The following is a 14,528-nucleotide window of genomic DNA, read 5'->3' on the forward strand; positions in this document are numbered from 1 at the left end:
TTAAATAATGTTTTTTACAATTGATTGTGAGCAAGATTACTAGAATCATTCGCCCATATCAAAGTGCCGAAGATGACAAATTTTTCATTTGGGTTAACACATAACTTAATATCAAAAACAATTAAACTTCAGCCCCACATAGCACTTTAAACCTATTTAAAAAAAAAACTACCCTCCGCTATCGCACAAGACCTTTCCATTTGCTTAAAGCACAATTAGCCCTTTACCTTCATAAATGAAGTTGCCAAATTTCAACAAAATCGGGTAGAACGTATTTAACATTGCAATCAAGCAAACTATTTAGTGCCCTTCCTACTTATGTACATTTTTTCTTTTTTTTAGATGATGGATCTGTAGCTGAGCGATGGTTTATCATGTTGAAACACCCTATATATCCAGTATATGTATATATGTAAATAGTAGATATATCAGGATATGCATATAATGATAATAATATATGATAATCTAGGTCCATATTCCTATACTAGCTTGTAAATACCGATGTGGCTCAGGGGACTATGACATTTTTTTTTACATTGACTATGACATTCGTATCCCCCCACAATAGGGTCTGAACATATTTTTGGAATTCAGCAAAATGAATGAACGTAGTTCAATATAGTCAACCATATTTTTTGGATATTTATTTTGTCAGAAAAGGTTTCCGGATCTGCGTGTATGAGGTCTTCAATTGAGTAATTTTTTGTTTTAGCGGAAAATTAAATAATATAAAAAAATCGAATTTATTGCCTCTTTGAATACAAAAGCATTCACACTACACTGAAAAGATTTTAAATTGATAACCTGCCAAACAAAATTTTCAACAAATTCCTACGCGCTTCCCCAAAATGTCTAGTAATGTTCCATCAAAATAGTCTTCATAAGGCGGCCAATGTAAAATAAGCAAGCATATTATAAAGAATTTTTTTGTTTTATATTCTGTAGTTGTGTAGTGGCAACACAGAAACATTCTAAATTTGAATTTAAAAATACGTTTTTCAATTGTTGATTCTAACCTTTTGGCATAAAGTCTTGTGTTGAAAAATCTCTGGCGGTATGGTTAAACTAGGAGACACATTTCCAAATTTTTTTATAAAAACAACTGTCGGAGAGATGTACTTAAATGACTGGATTGGAGATTCGTAAGGTCAATGGATAAGTTTGATAAAAAGCTAATGCATATTTTTCTAGTTGGGCAATTTTATTTTCTCATCCTGCTGATTTTACCCCAGTCTGTACCACAGAGTTAGCTCGCTTGGTTCAACTACATGAGGAGTTCTCCAAACGTAATTGTAAACTGATTGCTTTATCATGCGATTCCAAAGAAACTCATTTGAAATGGTTAAATGATATTAAAGTATATGCTGGCACGTTACAAGAAGGATTTCCTTATCCCATAATTGATGATGAAAATAGAGACATTGCTATAGAATTGCAAATGATTGATCCTGATGAAAAAGATGCTCAGGGACTACCTTTGACTGCACGAGCTGTTTTTATTATTGATCCAAAAAAAAAAATGAGGCTCTCCATTTTATATCCAGCAACTACAGGTAGAAGTTTCGAGTAAGAAATTTGTCAACTTTTCTTTATTGATGGGACTAACCAAATTTCAATTGTAGAGAAGTTTTAAGAGTTCTTGATTCTTTACAATTATGTGATAAACATAAAGTGGCCACCCCAGAAGGGTGGAAGGTAATACCCTGCGAAAATATTTCAATAAAATTTATTTCCAAATATATAATTTTAGAATGGTGATGATGTAATGGTTCAACCATCTGTGTCTGCAGAAGAATTGAAATCTTCGTTCCCATCATTGACCATAGTTCAATTACCATCGGGCAAGCAATATATTCGAAAAGTTCCTCAACCAAATTGATGTTGAGAAATTTGATATATTTTTTTTCATTTTTGTCAAATAAAATATAATTTAGAGTTTTATTGTCTATACTTATAAAATAGGTGTTGCAATTTGAAATTCAAAATGAAGCAAATACTGTTGTTGAAACTCATTTTATATGTCGACATACAGTGAATTTTAATTTAGAACATAGAGAATTCAACTATTTACATTAATGCATAACATTAAGAGAGATCTATTTAAAACAATGTTTTCACTTTACACAGTCTTCAATAAATTTGATATTTCTGCGACAATATCCCCATCTGTAACATATATATGAACATCTTTCTCCTCCAGTAGAGTCTCTGTCTCTTCAGCATTGATGCTTTGTTCTTTTACTTTCTTAAAAGATCCATGAATTTCTTTTGCATCTGTATTTTCCAAAATAAATTTTAAGTTATCCTTGTCTATTCCACCACCAGGCATTATAATAATTCTATTTTCAACTTGATCCATTAATTTCTTTATCAATTTCACTCCCATTTGTGCACTTTTCTGCTTACCGCTAGTTAAAATACGTTCAAATCCTAAGTCAATAATCACTTCAACTTCAATGGTGGGTCGTCTACAAAAATCAAACGCTCGATGAAAAGTTACAGGTAGTGGATGACATGCTTTAATAATTTCTCGACAAACTTTCATATCTACATCTCCATTCTCAGCCAATGCTCCAAATACAAATCCATCTGCTCCATTACGCCTTAAAATTTTTGCGTCTTCTTTCATTATTTCAACTTCTTCTGTTTTGTAAATGAAATTTCCTGGACGACAACGAAGCATGCAAAATATTGGCACCTTTTTGGAATTCAAGTTTTGAATCTGGACTAGCATACCAGGAGTTGGAGTGAGACCCGCTTGAATTAACGACGAGCATAATTCGATTCTATCAGCACCGCTGTTCATTGCAGTAAGAGCTGACTCCAAACTATCAACGCATACTTCCAAGACCTTTGACATTTTGAAAAGTCCCTTGCTTTTAGATTAGGAATATAAAAAAAAAACACTTAAAACTTCTTGATTCGTTGAATTTTATATTCCAAATAGTCACGATCTTCAATATATATATATATAAACTTCGCCAATAAAAATATGTATCAAATGATTTCAATTACATTTTCACTTATTTGTAAGATTCTTGAACCGACATTCTAAAGCCACCACCAGTAAAACGCACTTCGCTGGTCTGTGCTAGATGACGGTCGATTTCCCGCCTAGAATCTCCAGCCAATAAGCGTGCGTTGTTTTCTTTTTTCTCTTGCAAATACTTTTTTTTTAATTCCCCCAATTCTTCATTCGCCTTTTCCAGATCGGATTTGTATTCCATTAATTTTAATTCGGTCATATTCATCTCTGAGACCAGACACTGCAAATAATGAAAATTATTAATTACCATTTTACGTTCTTTTTACAAATCACAGATAGAAATTTTTCGAAATATTAGAAAAAAAAAGATAATTCCCTTTGCTATGCGAGATTATTAATAAAAATAAACGGTTTTGATCTCGGACTAGTTAACTGTGGATTTGGAAATAAGGGCCGGCATAAATTATCCGGCAACATGGCAAATTTTAGATGACAGGTATTTCATAACTGACCTTTTGAGTATACAAAGCTTTGTTGATGAGTTTTTAAAAATATTTTGCGCAACCAAAACAATCATAACCATCATATTTAAGACAATAATTATAAATTTTGGGCAACACATCTTCAAGGGCAAGGATTATATTTCCCACTGTCGGCTTTGTTGACGGGAAACAATGGAAAGTAAGGTTCGAAAATAATCAACTCTCTGTTGCAGCGCAGGGGTATTTAGAATTATCCTGAAAGTTAATGCCTGACAATAGTCGAGGTTGCAAATTCTGAGTTTGGACCGGCGTGGATGTTCTAAATTAGGTGCCTGTCAAACCCTCTACCACCTGCGTGTCATGTTATAATATTTATTTATCCAGTGATGAGCTGCGAGTACATTATAAGGATTGATCTTTCTTTTGTTTGTGCCCTGCTGAAATCCTGCTGTGTAGCAGATCACATCCATCTCATGTGTGCCCCCACATCGAGGTCTAGATTGAGAAATAAGATATCTTCAATTTCTATCATCATCAAGTAGTAGTTATATCTACACAAAACAATTTTAAAAAACAACACTTTTTTTTTATCCAAATGGTACGAATATTAACAAATATACTATCACTGTTAGTTATTCATGATTACCTCTTTACTCAATTATCATTTATAAAAAAAGTGCCCTTGAATTCAGCTTCAGTAGCTTCCCCTACCTAATTTTGTGTTTTTTTGAGAATCAATTGAATTTTATACAATTATTATTTTGTGTTTTTTTGAGAATCAATTGAATTTTATACAATTATTATTTGGTCTACTATCAATTACTGTATTTTATTTCATGCCAAAAACCAGGCATGTCTTCAAAATTGAAGAGCGCATTTAAAAAATGGGAGCTTAATTCTGTGAAGCACCACAAGTTAGTACAAAAATAAAGGAAGCATTGATATTTTAATGTACCAAGCAACATGATCAAATGGATTTCAGGTAAGAATTGCGAAACCTTAATCCATTTTAACTGTGCTGAAAATATAGTTTTTTTCAATATAAAAGTTTATATAAACATGTGTCCTGAAAAGCAAGTTGTTGTTTGTTGACGTTTTAATAAGTGATATTTTAAACAACGGATTAAGAAATTTCGATAAATAAAATTACCTTGAAAAAAAAAATGTTTAGAAAAATGACGAATTCTTTTCAAAATTATCATATCATTTTTGATTTGATTAAATTGATTGTCTTACGAAGTTTCGCTACAGATTCGTAACTTTTTTTTGTGTATCTCATTTTGCAAAAAATTTTCATAAAAAATCCAAATCGAGTAAGATTGGTATTGGTGATGAAGCGTAGGTGGCCCCCCCATCTCACAATGCACAATTCTGAAAGCGCCACTGGATTCTTCACAAAAAAATATTTGAGGTAAAAATCCAGGGGATACCTTGAGTAAGCGAAATGCTCCAGAAAGGGATCTAAAATTGGATAGATACTCTATATTAAAAAAGCCAGAAAGACTAATAGATGTGCATGATTGGAGATGGTTGACGCTGATTGGCTGCATGTAGGGGCTCATTGAATGCGATTGTCAGCGTCCAACTGAAACGATATACCTAGCATGTATTTTTCTCGTTGTACCGCTGTTCGAATCAAGCAGCAGTAGTATTCTTAATTTTGGTTTATGTAAAGTAATTATAGGTGTTAAAGGTATAATATGCCTTAAGGTTAAAATATCATGGCGTAATCACTTGATTCACCTTGTCAAAATATAATTTTATTCATTTTAAAAATGGAAAGAAGAAAAGTAAGATATTTATGGGAACTTAATTTGCCGAAAAAATTACCTGGAAAGGTAAAATAAAAACAAAAATCGCACGGGTTCAATTAATTGAGCTTCTGCTCCCTGGTGGTGAGCTGCTTTCTTACATTGCGTTATAATTCCCCGCAGTCGCTGAGAGGCCTTTGGTCCTGAGGCGCAGAAGATTCCGCCACTAGACCCGCGAGTGCCTCTGCCGCGGTAAACTCTCCCACTGCAGAGAGAACTTTTTCTCTATATATATATATATATATATATATATATATATATATATATATATATATATATATATATATATATATATATATATATATATATATATATATATATATATATATATATATATATATATATATATATATATACATATATATATAGTATATATATATACGTCAAAAAAATTTACCGTGAATCATTTGAAAAGTCCCTTCCGACGAATAAGACTAAGGCCGCTGAAAACCACCATTGTGTTTTATAAAATCCTAGGTAGGTAAGTATTTAATAAGATTGCACACCAATAATTTTTTGGTAATGTTTAAAAAAATCGCAAATAAAAAACTCCAAAGAATTGCAAACAAAAGGAATGTAATTATGGTTATTATTATATAGGTTTTAATAAACCGTAGTTTAAGTTTCCCCAATAATTTGGGGGAAATGGGTTTACGTTCTTTAGACATCGTGAGTGTATTGTTTGTTTTGTAGAGTAAGTAATTTTAAACCAAATGAAATTAATTATCAAATACCGAAATTCAGACGTTGCAAAGATTTTGGTAAAAGCTTTACGATATTGGAGCCGTATAGAACGCTGATGCAGACAATTAATTTTGGAGACGGTGAAATACATCTTTTCTCATCTCATAGATCTTACGAATCTTTCATATCAAAAGGACCGAGTAAATATAGGTATATATACCATTTAAGTGCAATTACTGTTAGAGCATTGGGCTGACGTTAACAGAGATTAAGAAACAATTAAATTAAATTCATATATCATATTGATTTGTTACATACTAACAGTGAATTTATTGCATGAGTACGTACGTTTAAATTCACATGACTTGGATTACCTTCATTTTGTCTCCTCTTTGCTTCAATGCCCTTTGAGTTTTTGTGAGTTCCTCTTGGATTCCAGGCCCCGGTTGCTTGGCTAACACTTGTCTCAAGTTTAGATATAGCCTTTCGGCTTCCTTTAGTTGTCGTTCCCTCTCAACAGCTTCGGAAGTTTGGTGAAGCAATCTCCTTTAAGGAAAATAATTATTTTTCCTAATTTTGAGAGCTAATCATCTACACACTTTTGCAAGAGTCTTATTTTTTGTAATAAATCCAAAACTTCCGGATCTGAACCCTCTAATTTTCTCCACCTGTGAACGTTTAAAGGGTTTTGTACTTCCTGTTCGAGAGCTTTACATTTGAGTCTGGATTTCGTTAAATCTCGTTCCAGGTGAAATATTTCCTGTTTTAAGTCCATCGCGTTATTCATCGATTTTGACATAAGATTTTTTTCCTGCCTCATTCTTTTGATTTCTAGTTTAAGGAGTTTGATGTCTTCTAGTCTTTGATCGTAGTGCGTCTCACCTGGAAATAAAATTTTACCTCTCAGACCATTTATCTTAAAGATATACCCCTAGAGAGTGTAGATTGTAAAATGTTAATTTTTTCGATCAACAAAGCTATTTCATCGTTTCTCCTCACTAGTTGAGAACCCAAAATATCTCTCTCGCTCACCATCTGTTCCAAATCTTTCGATTGTTCTCTTATTATTTTTTCTTGGTCCTACAATCAGGCATATCACTATACGAAAGCAAACGGTAAACAATGGTTACCAGAATATTTTTCCTGAGTATTTTGTGTTCATCTTTGAGATCTTTAATTTCCTGCCTGAGCGACCTGATTTGGTCAAGTCCAGTCATCACCTCAACCCTGAAAATGACAGTGGTGCCTATAACACATATAGCACACTAAAACAACATTTTTTACTTTAAGGTTTCCTTCTCTTTAGTGATCTTCCGTATTATGTTTTCGTCTTTTATTAAAAGTTTATCTTTCATCGCAATATCTTCTTTCATTTGTTCTGTCTGATGGTTGATTATCTTCAGTTTCTTTTTTAACTCACCACATTCGGCTGTCGACTCTTGTAGAGATTTTTGAATCGCGTTTTTATCTGCCCTTATCGCCTCGTACAAGTTCTGATGCTGTCTTATTTTGTTCTCTTGTTCCGTTATGCTTTTTTTAAGATCAAATATATAGGCCTAGACGTAACATTAAACTTTAATTTATCGATTATGCCCCCTCCCCCCCACTAAACCCATAAAGTCAAACATTCAAATCTCTTGCTAACCTTTTTAGACCTAATTTCTTCCATTTTGTCTTCAACGTCTTTGGTCAGTTCGATTTTTTCTTCAGTTAATCTATCTCTTTCTCGTTCCAGCTGTTGGATGTGTTTTTTTTGTTTATTCGTTTCAATGAAAAAAGCGTCTAATTCAATTTCGAGTTTTTTCTTGCTCTGCTCTTGAATTTGAATCAGTTTGAGCTGGTCTCCAGCGACGATTTGTTGTCTTTGGATGGTTTTGTTGAGAACATCTTTCTCTTTCGCCGTCATTTCTATCGCCCTTTTGTCTTCGTCCGCGTATCTTTTGTAATCGTCTATTTCCTTCTCAAAAACCACTATCCGTTGCCTTATACTTGTCTTTTCTAATACTAGTTCGTCTTTCTCGGAATTCAAGACTTGAATTCGCTTTTCCAGATTTTCTTTAATTTTATTCACTTTTCCGTTTTCGTTTTTGAGACGGACAATTTCTTCTTCTAAACTCTAAACTAAAAAATGTTTGATAACTATTTAATTCACAAAGTTTCTTACCTTCACGTCTATAAGTTTGGTGTGGTACTGTTTCTTGGATTTTTCCAATTCAAATAGCATATTATTATACTCATCCTGAAGCTTCGCTACTTTAGTTACGTTAAGATCGTTTTCTTTTAAGAGTTTTTCGTTGACATATTTTTGTTCCTTAATGTCCTGCTCCAGTTTCGTAATTTTTTTTACGTGCTCTTGGATAGTATTAGCGAGATCGTTGATGGAAACATCTTTATCTTCAAGTTTGTATTTTATCTCTAATATATCCGCCTCCAACTTCTCCTTGGTTTTCTTTAGTCGATTTATTTCATCAGTTTGATCCTAAAAATATTACTACGTAACGGAGCTGTATTCATTGACATCGCCTATTACTTCTAGTTGTCCTGAAATTTCGTTAATTCTCAGATCGGCTTCCGAATTCTTTTTCTCCAGTTCTTCTTGGTAACTAATCGCATTGGTTAACTTGGTTGTCAATTGTGTAACTTCGTTTACTAATTTGTCTCTTTCCCTTTCCAATCCATCCTTGTGTTTACTCAACCCACCAACCCTGTTGAAGAGAGGTGTGTTAGACTGCAAATGCATAGAGTTTGCTTCATGTTTGTAAATTACTAAAATTTGTTCTACATATTCACCCGGTGTTAATAAAATATTTAAAAAGCAGTACACAGGGCCCAGTTATCTGGAGCGAATGTGTTTATTTATTCCACAACCTTAGCACGTAAAACCATTTTTGTATTTGTGACTATTAATAATGCAAATCATTTTTCGGACATCTTAAAAATTACAAAAATGCATCAACAACATGCATATTCAGTTTGTCCAATTTTGGTTGTTATTGATATTATTAGCAAATAAAGAAAGCTGTGGTTTTTATGCACATCAGCGACTTTTTGCGCAACAAAAGATGCTGCGAAAATTTTTTAAGCGCACTTTTAGTTTTCGGGATCCATTTTTCAAATACACCTTGCATCTCAGTTGTTTGACTATCGATCGAGTATATAAAAAAAACAAACTCTATTTGAACCGCTTTTCTAAATTCTACTGTTTTGAAATATTGATTAACCTATGTATTTTTCAAGAAATGAAACATTTGATAAAGACACGGTGTTGTCGAAACAATTGTTATGTCAAAATATATAATTTCGTGAAAATCTGAACTTTTAGTTCTTATTTATTTTGATAAATGGATTTTCATCAAGTAAAAGCCACCTCAGTTCAATTTATCTTCTTATAAGCTTCTCAATAATATATAACAGTTATGAGTACGCCTTAATAAACAAAAAACAAACTCCCAATTTTCAAATTCATTATGTTTATTCTTTCTCGGTAAGAACGTAGCCTCAAGATGCGTTAGCAGCGTGGGAAGTATAAAATTTAAAAATTTCCTGATGTTTGAATATATTGTGGCAATCATTTTTTTCCTTTTAATTTTTGAAGTTGTTAATATTATTCTTGTTTGTAACATACTGTTTAATTTAGTTTATTTATATTAGTGAGAGCAAAACATATGCCCAGAGAACTATGACAATCGTACCGGTATATCCATAACATTTCCTACATCTGCAAGGGGGATATAGCTTTTCAGTGGTAGAGTTTCAACTGTAACCTTTTAACTTCTCAAACCTACACTTAACTTAGGTGCTGTGGCATGACAGGTTTTTAGAGAAGAAGAACCATAAGACGCAAGGTTGGAGCAGGAAATTCAATGACAAGCCAGCTTTAAGGGACCTGAGTCTTGGGATCGGTCAGATCAGAGGTTACCCACCAACGGAGGTTGTTGACCAGAGGAAGGTCGAGAGTCAATAATCGTTTTAACTTGGCAGCCTTGAATAGACGAATTTATGCTGACTAGCCGCTTGTTTGACAAAGCATAGATTAGTCAATTAATTATAAACCCTCTGAAACTATTCAAGCCAACTTTATGGAGTTAATAGATGACTAGAGAGGTTGTGTTTAGTAATATAAGGTGATTATCGGATGTGTTTCAGATATATTTCAGGCGGCAACGGACCTCTAAAAGATATTCAAATGATTAAAAAAAAAAAGATAAACTACAAGGATTTTTAGAAAGTTTTTGGGCAATTCACATTCAGGAATTCGGTTAGCATTTAATTGAGGTTTGTTTAGTTTTGAAAGTTCGAAGTTGAACTTGTATTTTTTTCATGGAAATATTTTTTATTTTTTTTAATGTATTCGTATCAAGGCTATTTCTAATTAATAATTTTAATTCATATTCATATATTCAGCATTATAATTGACAGATTCGACAATTAAATAAAAGTAACACCATAAAAGAAACAATATTGACTCCGCTAAAACGAACAGAATTGGTTATTCTTACAATTTTACACGTATTTTTAGGTAACACTCAACCTACTCGTCTGTATCTTGACTCATTTTGTTCTTAAATTCAATTTCTGCATTCAGATTTTCAACTTGGCTGCGCAAATTGTCGATGATTTCTTGAGCAAGTTGTTCGCGAAGGTGAGCTGCGTCGGCCAACTTCCAAGTCTTGTCGATTTCATCTTTTAATTGGTCGATTGTTTTTTTGTCTTCTTCGGCCAGTTTTAGGGCGGCCTAAAATCACTTGAATTAATTCACTTCAACATTAATTTAAAATATCTATACCTATAAAAAAAATTCATTTTTTTCTGTTGAAAGTAATATTGAAATTGAAAAGCGGTTTGGTTAGGTCTATGATGATTGATTTAACATTTACTATGTTTGATGATGTATATGAAATGAAGGCGAAAATAGACGTTAAATATTTTCTGTTTAAGGTGCCTATAGCTTGTTTTGTCCTGGCGATTCATTCTCAGCATTTGGAATACTAAGGAATCGTTTGTTGCTTCAAGTAAAAATAAAATAATTTCATGTGTTCGGGTTTGGTGTTCGTGCTAAATTCTAAACTGTATGCAAACTGTCTTAGAACTGTCCAATGCGGTCCTATTTTAGAGCAAGTACTGTTTTTGGATTATTTTTGGCCTGGCTTAATTATCATTTTTATGCTTTTCGATTTTTTGAATAGATCTTAGGTTAAGTTTATTTGTTTTTTAAGGCTTTTCCAATAAACCTATTGGTTTTAAGTAATATCCTTGAATCATCAAGTTTGAGTTCACCACCATCAGAAAATGAAGATTTTGTAGATACGTTATTTAAACAAAATCTTCCCAATTAGTATGGGAAAATAGATTTGTACGGCAAAAACCAGTTAAACCGGTAAAGTTAGATTAAACTAATTTTAATTAAGAAGAAATAGTTGAGGTTCGTTCGGGTTCTTACCATTTCACTGACTGTTCGAAAACAGTTCCAGTATCGAGCCAAAGCGCACCTAGTTCTGTACAGTCAGAAGAGAACTATACAGACCTGAATGCGCTTACAATGTCACTCCATTTAATGTTCCCGGGGCAGATCGAGAAGAAGGTGCACTTTTTAAATGATGTCGCCTAATAATAATAGGCGAAACCAAATATTTTTCTGCAATTTCAGGAAATCTGCTCAATGCAAAAAACGCTTAAACGCTCTTTCTCCTATTAAGTACTAGAATACAAGTGTTGTGTCGTTGTGTCGAAAAGTGCATTTTTATATAGAACATGGCAATTATGCCTTTATGAATGAGATACAAATTTAAAAGATATTCTTAACAATTTCTATTAACAATTTTGGTTAGTCTCTGACTCCTTTCCTATGCGCATAGACGACCCAATAAAAAAACAAATCCTTTTTCGGCTTTTAAATCATTTTTTATGTCGGATTGCAATTATTTCTCACCGATTGGAAAACTAACCATTGATCGGAAAAGATGTGAAGTCGAAAATACGATAAATATTATTAATCAATTCAAAATCATAAATTCTATAATTTGATATCAGAATTTTTTTTGCAGGTTACATTTTAATATCTACGTACATGTCTCAGTTTATGCGATAGTTAAGTTATTGATTTGATTTGAAAATGTTGCTGACCCTAGAGCTACTATACATAGAGACCTATGCTTATGAAAATAGGAACACTTATTCTTATTTATTTAAATCTATTTGTTTTTTTGTATAACCTTACACTTCCAAATCTTCGTTTTTTGAGCGCTAACTATCGATTTTAATTTTGAGAATTTTTTGCTATTCAAAGAGATTTTTTATACCATTTTTCGAATGTTTCGTGATATGCAAAAACGTTTTTGGACAGGTCTAAGACCCCTTAAGTCCGCTCGCTGAAAACATAAGCTTTGTAGGAAGAAAAAGACTCGAAAACGGCAAGCTTCATAGGCTTTTATTAAAAGTTTATTTGATCTAGACTGTGCCTAAAGAATATCTGCAATAATGAAATAAATTCTGTTTAGTGGTCGATTTTTTTTACCTGCAATTGATTATTTTTTGTCTCAATTTCTCTTTCATAATAAGAATTCCTCTGTTCTGCTTCTCTTTGTTTAGTGAATGTTTGATAGAAGGCTTCGAAAAGTTTAGTAAAATCATCAGCATATTGTGAAGTTTCAGCACTCTGTTCAATCTCCGTCACGGTCTAAAATGTTATTTGGTATTAGTGTTGATTATGCCCAATTAAAAACCTTTACTTGAAATTATAGCTCATTACTGACCTTATTATAATCTCTTTCTATAATAGCAAAGGCGTGCTCTGGATTATTAGGATCTAATATTTCCTCCTGTTCTTCGCCCTCATCGATATCGTCACTGAAGTCACTCTCATCCATTCCGATTTAATATACAGTTAAAATAAAAAATAATTTTAGAAAAACAAATACAGCTGGTTGTCGGAATAACCTTTAAACTGAATTCTGAAGGATGAGTTTCTAAATAGTATCGGTTGTCAAGACTACCGTTAACGACAAAACGTTACCTTTTGAATTGTATTCTGACGCAATATTTTTAATAGTATACTATGCAACAAGTGTGGTAAACGGCATTTGAGTCCCGAGTTTAAATATTTTTCCACGCCCTTCTGTAAAATATCTAATTATACACCGCTCTAGTATGTGGAAAGTGTCATTCTACCACCAATTCTGACTTTGATAGTAGTCTTATTTTAGATTCCAACATCGATATGTATTTCAACCCCCTCTTCTCAATTTATGGACATGACTTCGACAAATCGATAGCAGTTATTGCAAACTATCTGAAGAAGATGAAGGTATAAATTATAATGAAAAAATCTATCACAACAATGATACTTATACTCAAGGATATTCTGATCATTATGTATCAAATTTCTTTATTTAGGAAGAAAGAAAGACAACCAAAAATGTATAGATGTAGCTTTATTTAAGGAACACATAAATTTTTTTTATCTATTCCTACGTTGTGATACGTACAAGATATTGGAACTATCATACATAATTTCAACGAATCTACATTTACAATTTTAGGGCAATTAGTTTTTAACATGTTACGCAGGAAAGTTTCTTTGGCATTTCCTTTAACATAAAGTATATCCACTTCCTAATCAAAAATATTGTTCTATAGTATAGGCTGAACATCTTGTTCAGTTTTTCCATCACAGCAAATATAGTATTTGTTTTCTCTAGCACTCCACGGGAAGGATAAGAAAATTAATACTTTTATCTCGGTTATTGTAGTTACTGAGACAACATGGTAAAACTTTTTTATTTTGTTTTTACTGTTATAGAAAATGTAATATCGCCGAAACCACCTACCATAAAAACAGCATTCATCGTTATTTAGCAATATTAGTATTGCACGTTTTTTTTTATAAAATGCGGAACGAAAATATAGGTAGAATATCCAAATTTTAACAGATGTGTATTAATGTTAATTTTAAATCCTAAAATTTCATGCAATGCCCATCCAGAATCCTTTTCTGCAAATTCTTATAATTTTTTCATTAATTTGACAAAACACTTTTTTGACAAAACAGTATTTGTCTTATCAATTGGAACATTTTTGTAATAAATGTTTTCAAATTTGTTTCACCAGTTTATGGTTTTATGAAGTTCGCGGAAAATACTACGTTTATCTTCAGCATTGATTTCTGTACTTCATGTCTAATTCTAAGTAGAAAACATCGGTATGTTTTCGTGAGCCTGGCGTACTTTAGTCGTAATAATCTTATTATGATTAGGAAAATTTGAAATACATCTCAAAATTTATTTATAAATGTTTTATGATATTTCTAATATGAAATACAGTTATCTGTATCCCAAGCATCATATTACTTTCTTTGTTGGTTGTTTGTAGTTAGTTGTTGGCAGTGCTGCTGCTGCTGCTGCTCCTGTTTTCGAAATTTCCTTGTTTTCCTGTATGTGTTCGTTGTTTTTTTGTTGTTGGTTATTGTAGTTGTTGCTGCTGCTGCTCTTCCTTTTGCTGCCGTTCGAGGCGACGATCTCTAAATATATGTCTTGAGAGGCGATGCTTTAGCATGATGAGACCGATCGT

At 32.5% G+C, this 14,528-nt stretch overlaps 3 protein-coding genes across 3 annotated transcripts; 1 reads left to right on the plus strand and 2 right to left on the minus strand.

The window, feature by feature from the left end:
* The first annotated feature begins 898 nt into the window (after window positions 1-898).
* LOC132702869 (peroxiredoxin-6) lies at window positions 899-1,995 on the plus strand. Its single transcript, XM_060671711.1, has 4 exons — window positions 899-1,142; window positions 1,192-1,566; window positions 1,623-1,695; window positions 1,751-1,995. The coding sequence occupies exons 1-4, from the start codon at window positions 1,057-1,059 to the stop codon at window positions 1,877-1,879; spliced, it is 663 nt and encodes a 220-aa protein (XP_060527694.1). The 5' UTR covers window positions 899-1,056; the 3' UTR covers window positions 1,880-1,995.
* Window positions 1,996-2,004: 9 nt separating this feature from the next.
* Window positions 2,005-3,014, minus strand: LOC132702868 (copper homeostasis protein cutC homolog). The gene has a single exon (XM_060671710.1). The coding sequence runs from the start codon at window positions 2,858-2,860 to the stop codon at window positions 2,120-2,122; it is 741 nt and encodes a 246-aa protein (XP_060527693.1). The 5' UTR covers window positions 2,861-3,014; the 3' UTR covers window positions 2,005-2,119.
* Window positions 3,014-12,888, minus strand: LOC132702866 (cilia- and flagella-associated protein 58-like). Its single transcript, XM_060671708.1, has 12 exons — window positions 12,716-12,888; window positions 12,478-12,639; window positions 10,499-10,698; window positions 8,494-8,668; window positions 8,128-8,442; window positions 7,609-8,079; window positions 7,248-7,519; window positions 7,094-7,190; window positions 6,893-7,043; window positions 6,563-6,845; window positions 6,338-6,509; window positions 3,014-3,266 (listed from the first exon to the last, which is right to left on the minus strand). The coding sequence occupies exons 1-12, from the start codon at window positions 12,827-12,829 to the stop codon at window positions 3,024-3,026; spliced, it is 2,655 nt and encodes an 884-aa protein (XP_060527691.1). The 5' UTR covers window positions 12,830-12,888; the 3' UTR covers window positions 3,014-3,023.
* Between the last annotated feature and the right edge of the window lie 1,640 nt (window positions 12,889-14,528).

This window comes from Cylas formicarius, unplaced genomic scaffold (assembly GCF_029955315.1).
Source record: "Cylas formicarius isolate icCylForm1 unplaced genomic scaffold, icCylForm1.1 PGA_scaffold_6__28_contigs__length_40554024, whole genome shotgun sequence".
Lineage (NCBI taxonomy): Eukaryota > Metazoa > Arthropoda > Insecta > Coleoptera > Brentidae > Cylas > Cylas formicarius.